Here is a 17,903-nt window from a genome sequence, read left to right on the forward strand (position 1 = left end):
GTTGAAACAAACTACTTCCACAGTTTTGCTACAATAAGATTTATAGACCTTGCAATCATGATTTGCAGGAAAATAGGGGTCCCATTTTTCAGTTTGGCCCTTACTTGGTCACTAGAAGTGAAGTAGATGGGAAAAAGGTCCCTGAGGAAGAATCGAGGCATGTTGTCCAGGATCAGCCCATACAGAGGCAGATAGAGGGACGCTATTCTTGCCTGCTTCTCCTGGAAACAAAACAGGGGAAAAATTTGTTACATTGTGAGACTTTAGACCAGAGACACCAACCAAACAAATAGCTCCTCTTTTGACACACATAAGATGGTTGCAAAGACTGTTTTTTTTTCAGAGGGTCATAACTTTCATGATATCTTTATAACAAAACAAGTAAATACTGTAGTGTTGGAATGTTATGACACATCAAGTTAAAATTCCTAACATTATAAACACATAAATGATTCACAAGGGACAAAAACTCAGATGTAACATATAATATCTAATGCATTTTCCCAAAACATACATCTACAAACATATTCCAATCCCTATTTTGAATTTTCCTTCCATTCCAGTTTGTTTTCTCATGTCACACTTGGTTTTGCCTCAGATTTGAACAGACTTGACTACAGTCCTGATGTGGTTTCCGTTGTTTATCCGAGAGCAGATTACAGACTTGATCTAATCTACGTTTCCCAGCATTCATTAGGACCATCACAATGTTGCTTGCAGCTGCTATGATCAATCACATGTGAGTGTGTGTGTGTATGTGTGTGCGGGTTTGTATGGATGAGTCATAATGGAAGGATTTCTGCTGTGTGCTAATGACTCATTTTGATGCCATTTAGTTTTCCAGATTAACTACCTTGGTGGCATAGCGTGAATCCAGAGAGTGTTTGGCCATTAGAGTCTTCAGGGTGGCCAAGGCGAGATGTCTCAGGTCCTGCTCATCCTGGAGAGCCAGGCCCAGTTCCCGTAGCAATAGGCCAGTCAGGAAGTGCTTCCTGCAGAACTCTCCGGTCAGGTTGTACTCAGGCACTGAAGCTACGGCGAGACGACAAATGGAATTTAACCAAGTTGCACATAATTAAGACAAAGCTGAGGCCAATATTTGCTTTCAGCCACAATGTTAATTCATTTCTGAGGAGAAATCTGGTTACAGTGAGCAAATAATGTGACGAACCACACGCAGTAGTACAAAAAGAATGAGTATTTACCATGAGTGCTTTGTGGCTCTGGGGATGCATGATCTGACATGGACAAATAAAATGAGAAAAAAAAGACAAAAAAAAGAAAAAAAAGACTGACAGAGGGTTAATAAATGGATGAGAGCATGAGGTACTTGATGAATGCTAGTAACCACATAAACACTGGTGGCAGAGAGCTACAGGATCTGATTTGTCTCCCCACCTGTGATTCGTGCAGAAGGTAAGGGCAGGCTGAGAGGAATGTAATGCTCATGGTTGCACACTTCTCTCAGGAAGTCAAATTTCAGCTCACAGAGGACCTAATAATCGCACAAAAGAAAAAAAAAACAATATTGGAAAGTATGTTTGCCTTCGTTGCAAAGTTCAAGTTATTTCTAAACCTTTAATAATCATGGGTACTGTGTTTTTTACCTTGCTGTCTGTAGCAGTGATCATGTTAATGTAGTTGCTAATCAGTTTGAATGTGAAGCCTCTGTCCATCAGAGTAAAACAGCGCTGCAAAGACACAGACAGTTACATTAGAGATCGAACTCAGCATCTGTTAAGAGTTAACGTAATATTTCAACCATTGTTACAGACTCTTAATATTTTTTGCACATACCTTGACAAAAGCTGCCACAGCTAAGTTGGCACTGCGCGTCTCCTCTGTCAGCTCTTTGTACTTCCAGAAGATGTGCTCAGACACCGTCTCCACCAACGTCTCCATACGGCTCAGGTAGGAGGAGGGAAAACGCTGGGGCCTCGGCAGCTGAAGTGCAACATTAAACAGTCATCATGACACACAGCAACCTCACCGAACCAAATCAGAGTATGGAAACATGTTTTTATCTAAAGAAAGGTGAACGAGATGAGCCAAAATCAAAGTGTGGCACCTTACCTTTACCTTGTCAGAGTCAACCAAATGCTGGGCCATGGACTTGACAATGAGCTCAAAGAAGAACCAGGAGAACTGAAACCAGACAAGGTCAAAACACTCACGCTTGTCAAATATTTATTTACAGATAAGAGTTATATTGTAGGTACATGTTTTTACTCAAGCCTGTAAGAATAGAAGAACTAATAACTCATTCTGATTAAACTAAAATGATTCATACTACAACTGATGGAGAGCAAGTTGAGACAAACCTTGAGAACATTCCTGACTGCTGCCTGCTCATTGCTCTTCAGGTCAAAGGTCATTCCCTTAGCCAGCTCTTCGTGAACTGTCCTGAAGCCATGAGCTTCTGACTTAAACACAAACTACAAAGAAAGACAAAAAAAAATGCCAGAAGCATTTGGTGAAAGGTGCACTTTCAGCATCGAAGCAAAAAACCAATTTTGATGTTTGTTTTTTATCATTGATTGATCTTTCTTAACAATTTTTGGTGGTCTGAGTGGAAAAAGTCAATGATTCAAATAAAGTCAATAAAAAAGCAAAAGCAGAGAAGTGCTCAAGTCTGCATAGAAAGAGCTGTAATAACAAACGGGGATTTCTTTGTTTACCCAAAATATCATCTCCAAATGAAACTCTGACAAAAATCTCTCACTGCTTAACCAAGGGGCTCAATATAACCCCCTTTTCAAAATCTGTGCAGGCATATTTCTCTACTATAAAACGAAAATATTTCACTAAACTCAAATGTGAAATTAAATTTCGAAACGGGCAATAAAAAACTGTTCTGCTGTCCATGTTTGGTATCTCATGACTAAAACTAGATTTTTGTATAAAACTGATGTTTTGTGATACAAATCTAAATATTGTCAATATATTATTGTCTTTGTACATTAAAGCAATGTTAATTTTGTACGGATTTGGTCTGCATGGACTGATATGAAAAAACATATTCACTACCAGGGAAAAAGAAACATGCAATAAGGTTGTATACTGCAGAATTAATGGAGTCTGTTATTTAAGGTGCAATTGGTTAATAAAACATGTATTTTTTGTTGTTGTTTCTACCCAGCAGTAGTTCAGTTGTTCCACCAATTCCAGTTCACACATCATTGCAATAATAATGAGATAACATTTATAGAAAACATGAAAAAAAAAACCTCACTCATTCACACACACTCAACAGTTAAAATTGAACACCACTAGTACTGAACATCATGCCATGTCTGTTGCTATAGCAACCTTGGTTTCATTAGCTGTGCTGGTCATCTCCTCTTCCCTCCTAGCACTCCTTTCTGTTGTTGCCTCTTCAGACGCTGCAGTTTTCCGGCTCTGTGGCCAACATGAAATGGGTCTTGTGGTTTCTCCTGCTCTCTGTTCTAATTCTCTCACTAATTTTTTTTTTCCTCATAAACAAACATGCCTTGTGTTTCTGATTTGCAGAGGGCTGGTATGCTGCTCTCTTTCTTTCCTCCCATTGCTCTTATTGTGTATGCATGTGTGTGTGTGTGTGTGTGTGTGTTTGCACAGTGCTCTGGGCACATGGCCCTACCATACTCCTGCTTGCACAAACACACATTCACAAAAACATTAGGATTTCATATTTTGGGGGGTTTTTAACTTACAAAAATTAAATTTCCTCTAAATGCATTCCCCTTTATTGTGTAAAATAACAACTTTTAAAATTGTTTGACCTTTTGAAGTACCATAAAACCACCTTACTGCACAGATTTCCATGCACATACCTTGATGTAAGAGTGAAGGTGCTGATCCAGATTTTCTTCATGGCACTTGCTGACAATATGGACTAGAACTCTGCAGGCACAGAATAACAGCAAGAAGGAGTTTTATCCATCACAAATATTAATGTAGCTTTTGACACAAACAGAGAAAAAAAAAAAACCTTCATTAACCTACATATTAATGTGGGTTAGGGAAGTCGTACCACTCATTACCTGGTGGTGGCAGTAGTGACCTCATCATTGTCATTCTGAGTCAGAGTCTTGAACAGCTGGTTGAAGAGAACTGGCAGGAAGCGGACAATCACTGGGATTCTCTCCATGCTGAGGAGACCCTGTAGAAGAAGGAAAAAAACACAAGGGGGGAAAAGGATTAGAGGCAAAAAGAGTGGGCATAAAAACAAGTTCAAAAGAAACTGAAAACAGTCTAATATGGTGTCACAAGCATTAGATATGCAAGATTTGGTAGCTGAGGTTCTGTTTTCTGTCTGAGTCAGGATTACTGAGAGCTGAGGAGGTTTTAAGCGTTTTGCTTTTGTTTGTTTTTGTTTTCTTTCAGACCTTCAGGCAGTTGAGGAAGTTGGAGGTAGGAGGCTGAGAGAGGTCCAGCTCTCTCTTCTGGCACTGCTGGAAGAATCGGTTCAGGTGGGGGTCCTGGCAAAGACAGAAGAATGTTTGAATATCAGCAGCAAGCAGCTGAAATATTACTTAGCGAACTAAATCTTTTATAAGTGACATTTAATGCTGGAATGTGAAATTCAGTACGTTACAGTGATGTTTTAGGTGGCTTGACTTGAGGATTATAGTATTTAAGAATAAGAAATATTGTTTACATTAAGCTTTTGTTGTAATATTCTGGTAATTTAGTTCTTCTGTTGTTGATTAAATGTGGTTCTTCTTTTTAATAATTTTTTAGGTTGTTTTTGTAAATTAGTTTTATTTTTGAAAATAAAAACAAAGGGTTGCACTGATTTAAATCCTTCAGGCAATGAGAAGAAAGCTCTGCAAAGCACCAAACATTCAATATTTGAACATCTGTAAACAGAAAGAGTCAATAATTTTATTTTTGAGGCTCCAGCATGTAGGAGTTACTTAGCAGACAGGTGGGGATACAAGGATTAAAGGATTATACCACCAGGCCAAAAAGAAAATAAAAGAAAGAGTATATGGAAAACACAAGGACTGTGAAAGATTTAAAAATAGGGCAGCCCATCAGCCACCCACAGGCTCTCAACTACCTGGATAACTGTGGTTTATAAAGAGTTGCTTGATGATGCATGAAAGAGATCATAAAAAAGATGGTTGAACCATCTCTGCCTCTTTCCGGTGTTCAAAAAAAAAAGCCTTCAATATCCTGTTTATGGATGCTTCCATGTTGTGTTTTAGGATCACACTGGTGATGTGGTAATGTAAGCCCCACCTTGTCCCTGCCACTCAATTATGGCGTTTTTTTGGAATCAGTGACTACATGTGTTAGAAAAATGAACATTTGAACATACAGCAGCAAGGTAAGAACTATGTAAAAAAACAGAAGCTGACAGAGTTACAAAAAAAGTATCTGAGGTGTATTTTTACTTTTTGATCAGTGAATTATCCTATTTGTTTACATAGACTTAAACTTACACTGCAGCCAACCTACAGGAGGCATTCATGCTGCTTTAGGTTCAACTTCAGCCACACATTCCTGTGTCTAATTAGGATCTTGATTGCCTACCACTTTTTGGTTCACCAATGCATGACCCAGCGAAAAATGAAGACAGACGGAAAGAAAAAAATCCTTTGCAAATGGGAGATTGAGTCACCTTATGACGGGGTCAACTCGTCAGAGCAAATTGAGATTCATGAGTCTATAACAGCTGGCAACAAAAACGTGCAATGGAGACATTAAAAAACATCACCTGCTGGTTAATGCACAGCCTGAAATTCATCATATTAATCAGATTCGCTGACATTATTAAATAATTAAAAGCTACTTTTTGACGTTAGAATTAAAACAACACTGTTTTGTTTTCATCAGCCGTACGACTGGAATAAAGGTAGGTCAGTATCACATATTATCCATATAAGCACCAGTTTAAATGATGTACAGACTCCGCCTTTTTGATGCACTAGAATGTAAATGATGCAGATCCAGTGTTCAAAAGGTCGGTTCATGTCAGATGACACTATTTGCCATTATATTTCTTAAATGACAGATATGCCTTTTTACAAGCTGCATGGACACAATTTAGCATAGTCTTTTAATGGTGCATGTTTTTACATTTGATGCTCAAAAGTAATTAATGTACGTGCAATCCGTGGTTTTACCTGAGTGTATACTGTTGAGATGACATTGGTGGACACTTTGAAGATAGCTTTTCCTCCATCGACCCATTTCACATCAGCTCCATTCTGTAAAAAGGGCACAGCTGTAGTTTGAACCCTGGAAACATAAACTTGTGCCTCAATGCTGAACATCCTTCACATCTCATACGTTAATGTTTTTATCGCACAGCTGCATTCTCACTTATGATCCTTTCCTGCCTACTTTTAGTCTTTATTAGTCTCACCTTGGCATTGCTGGCTTCTTTTATGCTGAGGTATCCAGGTGGCAGGTTGCAGGAGACAGAAATGTTGAACTCTTGAGATGACACACGACCTTCTTTCAATATCGGCAGCCAAGAATAACCCACTACAAAAAGAAAAAAACATTTTCAAACCAAGTCTGCAGAATCAGCTATCACACAGCCTGGCTCAAAGTTTATCACCATCTTTACCTGGTGTCTCTAAGGCCTCTTTCCTCTTAGCATTAGTCTTAGCATTGATGTCACAGGTGACATGGTAAAAGGAGAAAAGTAGATGGTGTTTTTCATGAAGTTGGATGGGAAGCTCAATCTTCACCTGAGATAATAAAGACATTATAAGGGGTTGCAGATTTAGAGTTATGAAGAAAAGTGGACATTTCTATGTGATGACTGCTGAAATTTCTTCCATTCCTTTCCAACTTACTTCATCATAGAAGTCGGGGTTCTGGGAATGATGTAGGACTGTAGAACAGGCTGTTGTGGTGAAAACTGGTCCTCCTGGCTTGCCGTAGATGCACTAATAAAAACAGAAATTCCCATGAAGTTTAAAACCTAACTGGGAGGGGGGACATCGCATAAAAGCCCATTTGCAATTTGTGTTTCTTTGAATAATGCTCTACCTTTAAAGGTTTGGCAACCTCATCGTCTGAGCTGCGAAACTCTACATAGACTGCAATGTTACGAGCCTGCAAACAAGAGCACCATTGTAATAATAATAATAATGAGTGAACACATAAAAACTGCACAATAAAAACACAGGAATAAAGACGTTGGCTGGTAGTAATTTAATGTCCAATTAACAATAAGGAATGATTTCATTTAATGATACCTTGGCAAAGCTCTTCTGACTGTCGTACTTGAGGTGTTTGGGGTAGACGTAGATGTGGTTTCTGTAGACGCGGTGCGGTTGGGTGAACTTGGTGGAGTCCTGGACAAACTCCTCCACTTCCACGGTGGGCTGGTGTTTGGTCAGTTCTTCGAAAGGCTTCACCGGTACATATGAGGAAGTCACGCAGTCTGAAAGAAAGATTTTTTTTGAAAACAAGTAAAAAAAAACAAAGAGGCAGACAGTGGGGAGGATGTTGGCTCAACGCAAAAACGTACTGGGATGCTCCATCGGGACGTAGTCTAATGCAATGTCTAATGTTCCAGGTATAGTTTGAAGTTTGCTGTTCTTCTCAGCTCTGCAAAGACAAAAGTTGGCACCACAATTATAAGCAAATGTGTAAATAATTTTGGAGAAAAGCACAAGCTCTAATATTCACACAGATGCCGTCTTACCTCCTGTACTCGGACACCAACTTTATCAGGTCATCTGTGGAAATCTTGTTGCTCTCCTGCTTGAAAAGAGGTGAAAAACGAGTGTCTCGGTCCAATGCGCCATGGCTGTCTTTGAACACAGACCTATCATAGATAAATAGGCACATCAAATTTTACTGTTAGTAGGACCATAACCCATGAAGGCAACCAAGCACACTTTTAAATAAACCTTTAAGACACTCACCTGACAGACCACGCAAACGGCATACGGTACTTCCCAAGCTTGCTGCAAAACTGTTTGTTGGATTTTAAAGTCTTCTGCACAGTCTGCTCAAAACACAAGCATGGAATGTTGGCAAAAAGAGATTTTAACAACAAACACAAGGCTTACACTTTTGAACACACAGTGGTATGTGATCAGCTCTAAATTCTAGCCGACAATGACAGAGTGACAGACTAAATCAGGGGATTGTTTAACACGGTAACTCTGGCAGCAGGTTGAATGTCTGCTAATTCACTTAGCTGTTTAAACAGGGACCACATGGAGCTCTGCCAGCGGGGAACGCAAGAAAATATCTTGGATAGGATCTTGGAAAAACCTAATTTCTGCCCTATCTTGGCATCCCGCAAAGAAGATAAACTCTGGCTTTACAGGAAAACCATTTAGCAAATGTCAGTCTAAACAGTTTATTAGATCAGGCCATTTTTTCTCTTACAATAAATGCCTTAACAGTATGTTTTATGGGCTGAGTTTCACAGCCTACTCTAAGATAAAACACTATAAACCAATGAACATCAATTGGTGGTTCCCCAGCCATAACTGGGCCACAAAATCTTCCCATTTGGTTCTCAAAGTATTATGCACAAGCCACTGCCCTTAGACTATGTGCTGGAAATTTCTCTCAGCTACTACCACACCACATTTTAACTTGAGTTACAGCTATTTCTGTATTTGCTAAGGGTAATTAGCTGAGGTGGCCATCTTAAATCACGTTCACTCCAAATGGCAATCATGTTCTTGACAATCTTTGCTTTAGCTCAGTGATGTCAGTCAGTTATAGAAAAAAACATATATGTGAAAACAAATTAAAACATGTTAATACAGATGTAACACAATTATAGTAGAGTTCATAAAAATACATTTTTTTCCTGACCTTGCTGGAGTCTGTATTCTTGATATAAGGTTCAGTGCCAAATGCAATATTTCCCATCAGCACCTTCTCCACTTTTGCCACCATGACTATATCAGTATGGGGGTTGGTCACTGAGAAAATGGCCTGCGTGGCATCCGATAGAGACATATTAGAATCAGAATAAATGCAGAGTAAAATGAATGCACCGAAGAAGGAACCTTCTTGCACCTGTTGGGGAAAACACAGCCACTGCTCCAAGTCCTGGCTGAGGTGACAGTCACCTGGCTTCTTCTCAGCAGGAGAGCACAAGCCGTTCTCCTGAGCTCCGCCCCCAGTTCCTGGGGCCGCCATCCTGTTGGCGCAGCCTCCGAGCATCTGACGCACCACTTCCTCGTTAAGGTCTACATGGAAGTCTGCAGAAACCTTTCTCCCTTCTCGTACATCCATCAGAGCCAGCGATACAAAGAAGGGTTCGATCTAAAGGAGCAAAAATTATTTCTATCAGCTCTGCACATTTTTGATCAGTATTGTTTCCTCGGTTTCATCCTTACATTGGTGACTGGTCCAGTTTCACTCTCGTTGACACATGCTTGCAGCATAAGATTGAGAGATTTGCAGGTTATCATGAACCTTCTGCCCAGCTTCTCCTCAAACGGACGCACTGGTGTGCTGTCGGATAATGAATGTTCAGTCCGCGGGCTCCTCAGAACCTGAGGTAAGAGAAACACACTTTACTTTGAGGCATGCATCAAAAAGAATCATAAACCGTAAAGAGCAAGGATGAATCAAATCAATATTTTAGGTTTCAATGAAAATAATGTAAAAGAGGTTTTACAGGAGTGTCAGGATCCAGAGAAAACAGATTCAGGCGCTCTTCTCTTCTAGCACAGCGAATTCTCTCATCGGTCTCAGAGATATACTGTAACAGGACGGACAGCAGGAAAACAGGAAGAAGACCATCAGAAAAATAAAAATAAATAAATAACCATGTAAGTCTGTTATGAGAAGACTTCAATAAAACAAAGCAGCAAGACTTTACTTTTCTGATAATTTATGTGCATTTTGGAAATTTGTTTTCACCATTTTTTATGTTTTCAGCTTATAAATCAAACAACTTGTAGGTTTTTCTTGTATGCCAAAAAAAATCCAGTATTTATGTCATTTGTGTTTCACCAAGAAGCACTGTGTGCACCTAAAAATATAGGAAATTATTTATATTTCACAATAAATATTTGCTACACATTAACCCTCCTGAAGCCCTAAGAAGAGAGAGGGAGACAAAGAGAGGTAGAGAAGCCCTTATAACTTTGAGTCAATTTGACCTGAAGGCTAGGGGAGAGTTAAATACACATAATCAAACTTTTTAAAAATAGTCTTTGAAAACATTGTTTTTCGTCACCACCAGGTTGTATGTATGCACAGTATAATGTGAATGCATATGACCAGTGTTGAAGAAATAGTTTAGATGTTTTGAAATGGGGTTCTAACACTGCCGTTGACTTCATAATACACAGTTAATCTGGCAGATATGTGACATTTCTGCAGAAAGTGCCACATGAGTCACCACAACTGACTTCTGCTGCTCTGCTTTTGCTCTCACAAAACCACAGAATGCATGTAACTATGTAAATAAATGGGTATTGCAAAACTGACAATGATGTAAAGGTTTGTATAATAGAGTTTGAATGAACTACTGTGAAATCTTTGAGATAGTTGTTTCAAGACTCCAGAGGTTTTGACCATGCTCAGTCAGAATGAAACTATTTCTCCAAACTGAGGTCACCAAAAAAAGCTATCGACAACAGGTAGGATATTGATTCTTCATAACATTCCTACTGAACTCCACTTCAAAAGAGCTGACATATTGCTTTAAGAAGAATGAATTAGTTCTTACTGAAGTCACAGAACTGACTGTATGTATGCAGTTAAAATATTTGGGACATGTTGGTAACAATTCATTCTTGAAACCTGCTTACATCAACAAATATCTTAATTTTAAAGCAAAAATTGCACACAGTTTGGGTTCAGTGTGCAAATGAACCACAGAAAGATAAACTACTGTTTTGGTTAACTGGTGTTTATTGTTTATTGATGTGCACTGTTGCTTTCAGACAAAGAAAAAAAAAGTAAACACATATGTAAGTTCAACAAGTCTAAGTTTTTGCAGTCACGTCAGAGTTCTAGCTCTGTTTGTAAAACGACAGCTGTGACTAAAACTAACCTTTGCCAGTTCTGGATTGATGCCATTTTCCGTAGTTTCATCATTTTCCTGCAAACAGCAGTCACTCAGAGACAGGTCAAACACGTCTGCAAAGAGAACAAAACCCAATCAGAACTCCTGAGAGTCTTTTTCTATAAGTGACGACTCCCTTCACTGATTGGATGAGAAAGTTTATCCAAGCAATGTTTCTTAACTATGTTCAGCTGTAAACTAAATACCTTCTGACCAGAGCCAGCAGACATATATCTAATTAGGAATAAAATATGACTGCATTTACAGCGGTCGTGGATATTAGGGAGGGCAGACCTCTGCAGAAATATACCTCTCATGTTGCCTGGAGCGAATCTTTCAAAAAGCCATGCTGAATAAAATGACTCATTATTGGTAAGTCAACACACACCCACAGGCTTGATTTAGAGGTCTGCTAACAGAACTGCAGAGCCATAATGGCAGGGGGAATTACATCATTCCTTCACTTTTCACAGCACTCTATCAGTATGCCATGTTAGGTTTTAGGCTGTGAACCAAAATGTTCGACATTTAACATACTTAACTCTTAAGGTTTCTCCACACAATAATTCCATCTGATGAGCAAAACAAAAGGTGGAGTCACTTTCTGGTCTAATTTCTTAAAAAATGAAAATTTCTAACAAGACTATGTCTTGATGATAAATATGGTTTAATTTAAGCAAGTCAAACAGAAAGAAAAATAAATCCTCTCCTAAGGACACAGTGATTTTTCCATGTGTTGGAATCAAAGAATGCTGCCAAATTTTCTTTCTCTTTACTTCAAATGCAATTCATTCCTCTAATTACTTTGCTTCCTTTTGCTTTTTGGTCTAATTTTCAGCCTTCTATCTCAATACACGTCATAGGCAGAGTTCACTGAATACTGTAACATCTCACCCTGCCGATGCTCAGTGAGATCCAAACTCTTGCGGTCAGGGGCCGGCCCGTCATGGGGACTGATCTGTAAGATTCGAGTCAAAGTGCTGATCCACTCCTCCATGTCTTGCTCGCTCTCCGCAGCCAGCACGAAATATGTTGTGACTTCATTCATCTTCAGCTCAAAGGCGTGTTTCCTCAGGCGGTTATTCTTTAGGGGATGAAAGAAGAGTCAGTATGATGCGATAACACAGCCAGAGTGTGGTTTATTTTGTGCTTCAAGGATTGTGATGTGACACCCACCTGTACCACACCCGTACATGAGTCAAGAAAGATGCAACCTTTGGGTTCCTTGGAGATCTTTTCATCCTTGTAGAAGTTCATGATGTAGGAGTTATCTGTCAGCTGAGTCAGCTGGAAATACCTCCTTTTGAATGACTGCACATACAGAGATATGGTTTAAATAACCTGCATTTAGGTTAACAGGAACTAATCATTTTATTTACCAAAGCTCAGGACAACAGTCACAATTATTTTTGAGTTCAGTTTGACCTAAGGTTAACTCTGAACTTCAAATGGTAGGTGATGTAAAGGCAATTTGGCTTTAACGTTACGGTATTCCTGCTTCTTTAAATAAAATCTGTCATCAGCTGTAGTCAGAATTCAATACTAAATTAATCTTAAGAGCGTGAACATTTCAGGGTAAAAACGAATTAAGGCGTGATGATGAGGATGGGTGGCTTCCTCACCCGCACGGTGATGCTGTTGTTGACAGTACTGTTGAAGTTCCCTTTGTACAGCCACCCTGACCGAAACACACCAATCCCTCCACCCCCACCTCCACCTCCACCTCCGCCCCCTCCTCCTTTGGACGAGGACAGAGAGGTGGTATCCTGTTAAACAAACACATCTGGTCAGAGACAAACTAAGTTTTCCTTTCTTTTTTTTTTTTTTTTTTTCCAAAATACAGCAGATCAATTCAGAAAGAAACTTTCTAGACTTTTTTTCTGGCATTTTGTCATGAAAATGAACTCCATGAACCATTTCCCACTGACTTGTGGATGAAGTAACCAATCTAACGTAGTATGTTTTCAGCTTTAGCTGTCCAACTGAACTTAAACAAGAGAGTCAGGATGTCAGCAGAAAAGAATATGGTCATCACTGACCTCATCTTTATCCACATCTTCATAGTCGATCTCAAAGGAATGAGACGGCAGCTTCTCTGCTTTGTACATTTTTCTTGAAAGAAAAGGCAAAAGGACAAAAAGTTGTTAAAAAATGACTTTCCGATCATGACCCACTCAGAAAGAGGAGACTAATTTGAGAGTTTGATTAATGCGTTCAATCAGAGTGAAGCAAACAACCGGGAGTGGCTGACTCTGCTCCATCGCTCTCTGTCAGGAGTCAACAATAGGCAGCTCCTGCTCCATCCCGCTCCACTGATTTTTACAGACGGACCCGTCTTTGTGCGCAAGCTCAGGGAGAAAATGTCTTTGTGTGTGTGCTGTGAGGTGCAGACAGAGAGGCTGCAGTCTGTGGAGGAAAACACTGGAGCCTCCCTCTGCTAAATGCAGCAAAAACTAGCCAACAAAATATCTCGCTGGACCACGCTTGGAGACGTTGTGGTGATTGTGGTCCAGCCACTGACATTTTGGCTTGCAAAAATGGAAGACGCGCCGCTCAAATCACAGCAGTGACAACCAGCTGTAATTCCCCCCATTGTACGACGGTTTCGAGAGCGTATTTCACTTCAGCTTGCTCCATAAATCTGTTTGCAAACAGCGAGCTTACCAGCAAAGCAAACAAACGGTACAAGAGTTGTGTTTCCCACATTATAAATGACAGGACCTCTGAACCTTATGGACTGGAGCTTTATAAGTGGTGTGCTCTAACTTGTGTTTAAGCCTCATTTTATTTTACAGTTCATTCCTGATGTCATTTCATAGGTCATGTGAACTGAGTGAAAGAATACAGTGGCAACCCATGGGACAGAGGAGGGACATTCCTGTGGCTGCAGGGTTGTTCTGGGTCCGTCTCACTGGGACGGACAAAACTCTGCTTGAATGACTGGCAGCTGGATTTAAATCAGAAATTGACTAATTAAATGGGTGTTGAACTTATGAATGGCATTTAAAAAAAGTGGGATGGTGAGAGCTGAAAGGTCATTAGGAAGAACAAGATGGTGGAGAAACTGCAGCGGGGTCATTCAAGTTCAACGATGCGCTGATCCTTGCTATTAGAAGCTATTTCTAGGTTATCATTCATAAGGAAAAATGCTTTTGTCAAATCAGAATGCCAATCAAATCCTAATTGTGTTTCATAAGCATCATTTTAAGCTTTAAAAATAAAACATTTGTTAACATGCACACAAACATATGAAGGGGTCAGTGACAGAAAAATAATGTACGAAAGTTGTCGCCTGTTTGCTCTTATTTAGGGTCCTCAGACAATAAAGTAGTCCTTTCTGAGGTTTTTAGCAAAGTATGATTTCTCTGCGTAAAGCACTTCTGGCCATTGTCAAATCTGAGCTTCCTGAAGAAGCTGGAAAATGGTTTAGACTAAGAAATAGTGACTTCTAAAGTCCACTCCAATGGACAATAAATAAAATCCAGTTTTCAAAAAGTTGAAATTAGTGGTTTAAATTTAACTAACCCTAGGTTAAAACTAAAAAGAACAAAAATATATATATTTTCCTAAGAAATGCAATAATATAAAAATGCATTCACTTCAACTTTTTCTATTATAAAAGGTTTTGATATTGGATTTGTTTTAAGAGAACAGCAATCCACTTTTGTTGTAGATTAATGTTTAGCTTATCAGCATAGTTTAAAATAAACCATTTTAAACATTGTAGTCTCAAAATGCTAATTTCTATAAAATTATGCATGGTTATACAAGCGATGCTGTATAAGTGTACCTGGGCAGCAGGCGATAGTCTCCAGCATAGTCATCAAATTTGAACTGGACCACATTCAGCTCAGAATTGTAATATTTGCAGGCCTGAAAAAGAAGATGAAGAATAAATATTAACTTTTACTGAAAAACGCCAATCTCTTAGAGGATACAAAGGCCTGGAGCAGGTAATATATATACACAGAATAAAGACAGCTAGAGAAAAATGACTGTACAGGGAGAGGCCTGATGTGCAGGCTGGGATTTATCATTAGCGTATTTGAATAATGAAATGAACTAAATTAGGATTTGGTCCCCAGGGAATCTGCAGATAAAGATATCTTTACATCTCCAGAGATTAGTTGTCTGCTTGAAACACTGCTCTCTGAGGGCATGTGTGGTACAGTGGAAGTCACACAGGCTGCAGGCGAGTTTCACATCCTGTCTGTTTGTTCAAGGCAGCATTAAAAATCGTTTTAATTCATTTCACAAAATGATATTTGACATTTGTTAACAATGTCACAAATTTTAAATATAGCCAACATTTCATGACATTCAACTAGAATCAGGAGGGTGTACACACACATAAACAAAGTCAGAAACAGTACGCTCGTCTCCAGTGAGCCATGACTGTCTGAGGAACATCCGTATGATTCAATATTTACTTTTCAACTTAACTGGCTGGCTGATCTGTTCAGAACCCTGACACATTCACACTTCAAGTTTATTTTAGAGGTATGGTGAAACTAAGTCTTTGCTATCAGGAAGTTCTTTATTAAGGCCGATCTAAACAGACAAATCTACCAGCAGCCAATTTCTTTTCCCCTTCAAACTGCAGTCGCTTTAGTTAGTGAGTCAAACGTGCTCATAAATAAATCGTCTTACTTGTCTGACCAGCAGACACTCAGCCTGCAGCTCTGCCCCCTCGGGAACAGTTGAATTGAGAGTTCGTCTCTCCTGAGGCACCGTGGAAACCTGGAGAAATAAAGGGGTAACAATGTGTTGGTTAAGAAATGCATCCCTCAGACTAAGAAAAGTCTAAAATAGATAGATTTCTGTAGCCCACAGGTAGAATTGATGTTTATTGTATATAAAGGACATTTCAAAAGAACAAAACGACTTGCAAAAGATCTACTAAAGAAGTTTGTTCGGTTCCTAAAAACTTACCGCATCCTTTGGGAAACACCTGTTATTGTCAATAAGAAATTATCCACTCGTGTTTCCTCTGACAGCCCCACCCTATAACATGGTTTAGTTTCATATTTGATACATTATAGCTCCTAAAAATGAATTCAACATAACATTTTACATAATTTACACAGAAGTTGTACATTCACAGACAGATTTAATCACTAAGTCTGCCACATGAACCCAACCGGAAGGTGCTTTAAAATGTCACCAGGTGCCGTGTTTCTGACACCAATTAACTTCTATTGAAATAACATGAATTCTTTCATGAAATAATAACTTTCTTCCACAAGCCACAAGGTGTCATTAGCTAGATTTACCTTTTTTGAGCAGCGTGCTGGTGGCAGTTTAAAAAATACTATACGAAGTGTCAAAATTACATAAAATCTTGGGTTTAGAGATGTGCTTTTTGTCTACTCAACCCTTACAAAAAAAAAATCACACAAACTTCACATGTGGAAAATCACACACATGTCCCATGTTGTCACATGTACAAATATGAAACACGTGTGAAGTGTGATTTTCATATTAGAAACATGGTTTTGGAACATTTTCATAGTATGAAAGACAAGAATTCCCATACAAAACCTATGTTACATATCTGAAACCTATAGAACGACAAGCTGTCTCATTTTACCACATGTTGTACGCTGTGCTGTAATTATTTCTGCATGTGCTCTACATGGCACCACATGTTCTCATGTTTTGTTTTTTTGGTTTTATCTGATCACATGCGAAGAACATGCTAAATTAGTGGGTTTTTTCCACAAGGGAAATTTCTAGAATTTCAGTTCCACACTTTTTCCCATATATTCTCACGTCTTATCCAAAAAACGAAGACTTTCACCCAAATGAGGAACTCAACGTTTCCAACCTGCTGTTACCCTAATCATCGGTTGAAATTATGTCAGCCAAATACTTATCTTATGTTTACAATTTTATTTCAAATCAGCTTTCTTTAATTTATTTGTATCTAACATGTGAAAAAGAACAAAAGAGGATGAATCACTTGTCTTTGATGGACAGAAAAAAACAATTAAAATTTAGATTTCTTTATAACCATCATCAAAATGTCAAAAGCTGAAATAACTTTTAAATGCCTGATGATTTTATTTTGATATCAAGAGTATTAACAAACTGTTCACATTCATGTGCCCCAGCACCATCTCCATGCACTAATCAAAGCCCACAAATTACATTTTAAAATGATTGCTAATGATGTGTTTTCCTCAAACTTGTTAGGATTAAGAATGTAGGGATTAGTTGATAATAAAAAAATAGCACCACAAGAATTGAGACTTATTTGTCATTATGACCTTGATTATTAGGATTACGGCCTCCACTGCTGTTATTTTATGTGTTTAAAGACAGAAAATTAGGAACCACAGCACCAAATTACTGATGTATTTATTTTACATACAATCTGCTAATAACACATTAATCTGCAGTTGTTGATGGAACATGTTAGAAAAAATGCTTTTATAAAAACCGCTGACTTCTTAGGACTTTCAATAATACTTCACTGCAAAAAAAAAAAAAAAAATCAGTATTTAATGCAATGTTCAATAATTGCTTCTTAAAATTATTTCTGTCCAGTCAAACATCTTAATATAGGTTTGCTTTCTCAGCATACATTAAAAAAACTAATAACTTCACCTACAAATCATGCAGATCCAATTATAAAAAGCACATTTTACGATCCATAAAATGGGAAAATCAACATTCAGTCTTTCAGGTGGACATCCATATTCTGAATTAAATGCTTAGCATGTGACTGCAAATGCAGTGAAGGAATAACAACAAGTCAGCATAAGCAGAGAAAGTTTGATTTACATGCTGCACAGTGAGCTGGCCACAATTCTGAGCTCAACGGTGATCTGGCAAAGAAGCAGAGCGAGAGTAAAAGTCTGCTCTTGATTAAGAATACCCTGAGAAGCCACTTATATTCACATTT

The 17,903-nt window shown here is 38.6% G+C and overlaps 1 protein-coding gene across 7 annotated transcripts in view; it reads right to left on the minus strand.

Annotated features, from left to right (window-relative positions):
* Positions 1–17,903, minus strand: part of dock10 (dedicator of cytokinesis 10) — a 65,583-nt gene that overhangs the window by 15,532 nt on the left and 32,148 nt on the right. For 6 of the 7 annotated variants that reach the window (XM_037981360.1, XM_037981364.1, XM_025008761.2 and 3 more), the window contains exons 3-33: positions 15,647–15,736; positions 14,787–14,869; positions 13,036–13,108; positions 12,619–12,762; positions 12,173–12,307; positions 11,891–12,080; positions 10,985–11,070; positions 9,599–9,682; positions 9,315–9,473; positions 8,992–9,240; positions 8,785–8,907; positions 7,875–7,957; positions 7,652–7,774; positions 7,475–7,554; positions 7,200–7,387; positions 6,991–7,056; positions 6,795–6,887; positions 6,563–6,686; positions 6,356–6,477; positions 6,114–6,197; positions 4,368–4,460; positions 4,023–4,141; positions 3,813–3,882; positions 2,322–2,435; positions 2,074–2,145; positions 1,798–1,944; positions 1,608–1,691; positions 1,399–1,495; positions 1,206–1,238; positions 854–1,032; positions 105–221 (exon numbers count right to left, since the gene is read on the minus strand). In XM_037981360.1, coding sequence (XP_037837288.1) covers positions 105–221; positions 854–1,032; positions 1,206–1,238; positions 1,399–1,495; positions 1,608–1,691; positions 1,798–1,944; positions 2,074–2,145; positions 2,322–2,435; positions 3,813–3,882; positions 4,023–4,141; positions 4,368–4,460; positions 6,114–6,197; positions 6,356–6,477; positions 6,563–6,686; positions 6,795–6,887; positions 6,991–7,056; positions 7,200–7,387; positions 7,475–7,554; positions 7,652–7,774; positions 7,875–7,957; positions 8,785–8,907; positions 8,992–9,240; positions 9,315–9,473; positions 9,599–9,682; positions 10,985–11,070; positions 11,891–12,080; positions 12,173–12,307; positions 12,619–12,762; positions 13,036–13,108; positions 14,787–14,869; positions 15,647–15,736 — 3,504 coding nt within the window. The remainder of the gene's footprint in view (positions 1–104; positions 222–853; positions 1,033–1,205; positions 1,239–1,398; positions 1,496–1,607; positions 1,692–1,797; positions 1,945–2,073; positions 2,146–2,321; positions 2,436–3,812; positions 3,883–4,022; positions 4,142–4,367; positions 4,461–6,113; positions 6,198–6,355; positions 6,478–6,562; positions 6,687–6,794; positions 6,888–6,990; positions 7,057–7,199; positions 7,388–7,474; positions 7,555–7,651; positions 7,775–7,874; positions 7,958–8,784; positions 8,908–8,991; positions 9,241–9,314; positions 9,474–9,598; positions 9,683–10,984; positions 11,071–11,890; positions 12,081–12,172; positions 12,308–12,618; positions 12,763–13,035; positions 13,109–14,786; positions 14,870–15,646; positions 15,737–17,903) is intronic. The other variant, XM_037981359.1, reaches the window with a different exon arrangement.

The sequence above is a fragment of the Kryptolebias marmoratus genome, linkage group LG2 (assembly GCF_001649575.2).
Source record: "Kryptolebias marmoratus isolate JLee-2015 linkage group LG2, ASM164957v2, whole genome shotgun sequence".
Classification (NCBI taxonomy): domain Eukaryota; kingdom Metazoa; phylum Chordata; class Actinopteri; order Cyprinodontiformes; family Rivulidae; genus Kryptolebias; species Kryptolebias marmoratus.